Source organism: Corylus avellana, chromosome ca1, assembly GCF_901000735.1.
Source record: "Corylus avellana chromosome ca1, CavTom2PMs-1.0".
Lineage (NCBI taxonomy): Eukaryota > Viridiplantae > Streptophyta > Magnoliopsida > Fagales > Betulaceae > Corylus > Corylus avellana.
The window spans coordinates 371,011-376,340 of record NC_081541.1 but is presented as its reverse complement, the minus strand read 5'-3'; the positions used below and the strand labels follow the sequence as shown (position 1 = coordinate 376,340).

The 5,330-nt window shown below is 35.4% G+C and overlaps 1 protein-coding gene across 1 annotated transcript; it reads left to right on the top strand.

Moving 5' to 3' along the window:
- Positions 1-868: 868 nt before the first annotated feature.
- LOC132180030 (beta-carotene hydroxylase 2, chloroplastic-like) lies at positions 869-3,073 on the top strand. Its single transcript, XM_059592879.1, has 7 exons — positions 869-1,398; positions 1,500-1,559; positions 1,654-1,725; positions 1,861-1,995; positions 2,414-2,539; positions 2,653-2,709; positions 2,815-3,073. The coding sequence occupies exons 1-7, from the start codon at positions 1,021-1,023 to the stop codon at positions 2,884-2,886; spliced, it is 900 nt and encodes a 299-aa protein (XP_059448862.1). The 5' UTR covers positions 869-1,020; the 3' UTR covers positions 2,887-3,073.
- Positions 3,074-5,330: the final 2,257 nt, after the last annotated feature.

Sequence of the window (5,330 nt, the reverse complement as noted above, 5' to 3'; positions counted from 1 at the left end):
ATTTACATGTGTTTAAGTAGTAGGTAGGTAATTTGTCCGAAACCTATTAAAATATGTAAATTTCATGGGTTATTTTGTAATTATTGTTTGAATTACTAGCAATCAATCGACTAAAGTAAGTTTTATATGAATAAGATTTGGCTCGACAACAAAATCCATTCAACAAATAATTATAGATCACACTTAAGTCTAGATATGATTTGGCTTAAATAAGTGTAGCTATGACCTACCTAAAAGTGGACTGAAACCCACTTGGAGACCCATCTTGAAAGTCAAGAGAATATGATATTTGGAGTTATTGTTAAACTTGTAAATCATGCTTAATTAGTAAAGTTTGCTGTTAGCAAATAAACTCTAAAACATAATAAAAATAAATAAATAACTTGTTTTTATTAATTAATCTATATTCCAAAAATATTATATATTATTTGATTGCATCAAAAGAAAAAGAAAACTCTGTAAATAATAATTTGATGAAGACTTCAGCGCAAAATAATAAATTGATTTTTATTTTCTGCGCGGACATGGCAAATTAGAATTCTTGTTATTAGGTTCGATTATTTGGATAGTTTAATAATATAAAATTTTAATTTCACGCTAAAAAGGCCCTAGTCATTGATCGGGATTAAAAAAAAGTTGTTTATAAAAATCCACAATAAATCAAGGAAAGGACATACCCAATACTGTGGAATTGATATGGGTAAGTAATACTATAAAAAAATCCTATTAAATTTGTACCTAAAAACAATCCATCAAATGGCATTAAAGCAAATAAAGTAAAGAGTGATGGCATCTGTTTTCGATCTTTTGCACAGTGTTTCCATATGAATATTTTATTCGTGAGAAATCTAGAAACAGAAGATGTGGCCTCCGACTCTCCGTGCATTTAACCCTCCACTCTTCGAAAGCTAAACCCAGAACAAACACCGCGCTCCGCTACAGTCCACGCTATACACAAACACACACACGCGATACTCTTACCTTTTTGGCAAAGTCTCAAGGCTTGGTCCAAGTGCTGCCATGGCGGTTGGACTCTCCGCCGCAACCCCCAAACCCTTCCGTCTCTTCCAGCACTCCCTCCTCCAAAAACCCTCACCCCTCTTCACCTCCTTGGCCCTCCGCCATAGCCAAATCCACAAAACCCGAAGAAAAACATGTTTCACTGTCTTTGTAATCATGGAGGACCAAAAACGAAATTCCCAGTTGGAGAATCTCAAAGAGGAAGACCCTGGTCCTGGTGGTATGAATTCTCAGATCCCATCCACACGTGCGGCAGAGAGGTTGGCCAGGAAGAGATCCGAGAGGTTCACTTATCTGGTCGCCGCTGTTATGTCTAGCTTGGGTATTACTTCCATGGCTGTCATGGCTGTTTATTACAGATTTTCTTGGCAAATGGAGGTACTCTCGCTCTAACTCTCTCTCTCTGCCCCTCTCTCAAAGCAGCTAGCATATCTTTGTGTATTTATATGTAATGGAAATTGGATTTTGTTCTGGTATAGGGTGGAGAGGTGCCCTTGTCTGAAATGTTTGGTACATTTGCTCTCTCTGTGGGTGCTGCGGTAAGTTCCCATTTTATCTTTTCTTTCTAAGAAAATTTGGATAGTTGGATAATTTTGGTGCTGATATGAAGTGGGTAATCAATTTGATTTTCAGGTGGGTATGGAGTTTTGGGCTAGATGGGCTCACAAAGCTCTCTGGCACGCTTCTTTATGGCATATGCACGAGGTTTGTTTTCAACCAATACCTCTAGACTCTATATAATCTGTCTCTCTCTCTGCTCTCTCTGTCTGTAGAATCAGTTTTCAACCAAACCAGAACGAATTCTGCGACCTTAAACTCTTTTGTTTTTTCTATTTGCAGTCCCACCATCGACCAAGAGACGGTCCCTTCGAGCTCAACGATGTTTTCGCTGTAACCAACGCTGTCCCAGCTATTGCTCTCCTCGCCTATGGTTTCTTCCACAAGGGCCTCGTTCCTGGCCTGTGTTTCGGCGCTGTAAGTCGTCTCTCTTTCTTTCTTTCTCTCTCTCTCTCTCTCTCTCGTTATCTTTCTGAATCTGACTTTAATATTATCTATTAACGGTTTAATAATATAATTACGTTCATCCCCGTAAAGAGAAATCTCAAATAAGGATTTCGGCTTATATGCTATAATTAAAATAATTGTACAAATATTATACTTTAATTAAGGATTAAGATTAAATTTTTTAAATTTTTTTTATTTTTTCATTTTTATTAATTTTTTTTTAAAGTAAGTTAATTTTAAGATTCAATCTTAACTATTTAATAACAACATTAAAAATAATTCTTAAAAATAATACTTAAATCACTGGGGATCTTCAAAAGATTTTTTGTGAGACGAAAATGACCCCATGATTTTCTCATATTAACGTAACGTATTTGACTTGGAGCAGGGGCTTGGAATTACGGTGTTTGGCATGGCGTACATGTTCGTGCACGATGGATTGGTGCACAAAAGATTCCCAGTGGGTCCCATCGCCAACGTGCCCTACTTTAGAAAGGTCGCTGCGGCTCACCAGGTTCCTCCAAAACAAAATATTTGCTTAATCTTTTTTTTTTTTTTTTTAATGGTTTTTTGTGCAACAGAATCTAACGGTCAAGATTTCGTTTGATTTTTGATGTTTTGTTGCAGCTCCATCACTCGGACAAGTTCGATGGTGTGCCATACGGTTTGTTTTTGGGACCTAAGGTAGGATAGGCTTTCTTTTAAAACGGTGTAGTTTTTGTTTGTAATTAGGTTCCTCACGGTGTCAGGTGTGTTAATTTATTTTTGCGGCGACTTTTTGTGGTGCAGGAACTGGAGGAAGTGGGAGGCCTGGAAGAGTTGGAAAAGGAGATAAATAGGAGAAGCAAATCATATATATAACGGTGTATGATTATCAACGGGACCCCGTTTTGTAGCAAAATGATCAGAGTAGATGTAAGTAGAGTGATGAAATATATATCAATGGTTTTGAAGCCCTTATTACTGTAGTTGTAATTGTACAAGGACAGGAAAATAAGTAAAAATGATGAAACAGTCAATTGAGGAAACTTTAAACGATTTTTATCCATCTTGTGTTGTGTGTTTTATCCCAGTCTCATATATATGGTTGAACAACTTGTGGCTTCGAGTTTGTATTTAGTTGTTTTGTACAAATCAAATCCCGAAGTAGTAGAATGAGTGTGTTTCTTAACGTTGTCTCTGTCTCACCTTCAATTTCTTTTCCAATTTTTCTAATTTTGCCAACGGTTAAATAAAGCAAAAGAAAATGTGATAGCAGGTGGGGATTACGGGGATGTGGTTCGATATATAAGCTCACAAAGTTATAATTTGGGGTTGTAATTGTAGTTTAACCTTTAAAAATGCACCGGTTGCCTGTGTTTTGAAAACACATAATTTAAAATGCAATCCCAAATGATGCACTTTTTACAATTTTGGACTTTAAAATTAGATTTGACTCCTATTAAAATTAAATTTAATTAGCCTCTCATATTAATTCATACTTTGGCATGGTAAATCTTGGTTCTGTCCGGATGGAAACCAATAATGCTATGTTAGGACGTTCCTTTTGGCTTTTTCTTTAAGTTCTAAGAAGAAACAAAAATTGTCAAATTACATTAGTTAAGAGTTAAGACTTAAGAGCCAAAGACAAATTTTTTTTTTTTTTTTGTCATGTCCGTAAAAGAGGAGGGAGATGAATTCGAACTAATGATCTCTGCTTCATTAGACGCCGTAATCCATGTCAATTGAGTTACCTCTTGGAGACGCCAGAGACAATTTATGTAGGTGGAAATGTCTATGAATCTTTGAAACCTTGAGTTCAATTGTGGGTTGCATAAATCGTAGAGGACAAAGTTCAATCTAATCAAGACAATTTTATGCCTAAAGTATGGAGGACATGCAGTTTTTTTCTTCTTTCTAAATTGAGTTGGAATAATTTCCTCTAATTTAAGTTTAAAATGCATATGAGAATCACTTATATTTTTAATTTTCTCATGCATTTTTAATAGAGCATGCAATTTTCACATGCATTTGTAGAAAAATTCCTTGTACCTAATTTAGAGTGAAACTTTATTCAATCATGGTGAATTTAATTCTGAATTTGTTTAAAGAGATAGTGAGTCAGTGACAAATTAAACATATTGCTTGATGATCTCAAAAATAAGTTTAGGACCCAAAGCCTTTAGCCCAATCAACACAGAGGCTTACCGACTAGAAATAATAAAAAGCCTAGTAGCCTCCTACCTACATATTATAACTCTACAATTACAGGTTCACCACGTGGCCGTTAAACCAGGGTAACCATCCCAAATAAAATAAGAGTTTCTTCTACTCTAAAATTCTTTGTATTCTACTTTCTTTCTTTTTTTCAACAAATAATTTTCTTCTCCAGAACAGTCAGTCAACTCCAATCTAATAATTTTCTTCATGTCTTATAAATGCCCGCTATCCAGTCCGATCGTACAAAAATCGCATTGCGCATAATTAAGAAAATTATAGATTAGTTGGGTTAAGATAGGAGTCCGGTTGAAAAAAAAAAAAAAAATGGAGTTAGGTTGAAAGTTTGAAAATAAAGAGAATAATGGAAATTAATGAGAAAGTAGGGGAAGTTCGTCGAATGATAGGAATCCAATTTGTTAACCTCCTCCCTATAGCTATGGGGCTGACTCAACCACCTCATCCTGGTGGACCGTCCATTTTATTTAGATAGGTGTAACGTCTACGTGTGGATTACATATAGCACTCCCATTGGGGGAGCTCCTCCAACTTTCTTCTCCAATAAAAACACAGCAACCATAGTGGTTCGTGCACTTCACTTTAGAGCCAAATGCTCAGTGGGGTTTGAAATGTGTCGACATTTGAGGAAATGTCCCACGTAGTTATATCATTTAATTTATCTAAAGCAGGTCAGAAAATTAACATGATCATCCTGTTGGGGAGATTAATTAAAAATAATCATTGATTAATTCATCCAATGCAATATAATTGCTTCCGACATCAACATGCACTTTTTATAGTAAACTTTATATTGGGGTATTGATTTTGACCTCAACCCAAAATTTTGCTTCAAGATTAGATGGCAACGTGGAGTACCTACCGTCCAATATATATTCTCGACCATGTTCTTTGAAGAGTCAGCAATCAATTGATTAAAATAGAATATATACCTGTCATTGAACAAGATAATGTTTGTGTTTGTGTTTGTATACACATTTTCATGATTAATTGGATTCAAGCTTGATGCTAGAGCACTTGTCATTTGCCATTTGCCAATAACAAGGAGTTTGACCTTTTTTTCTAATTATTCTTTTTTTTTGTTTGTTTGA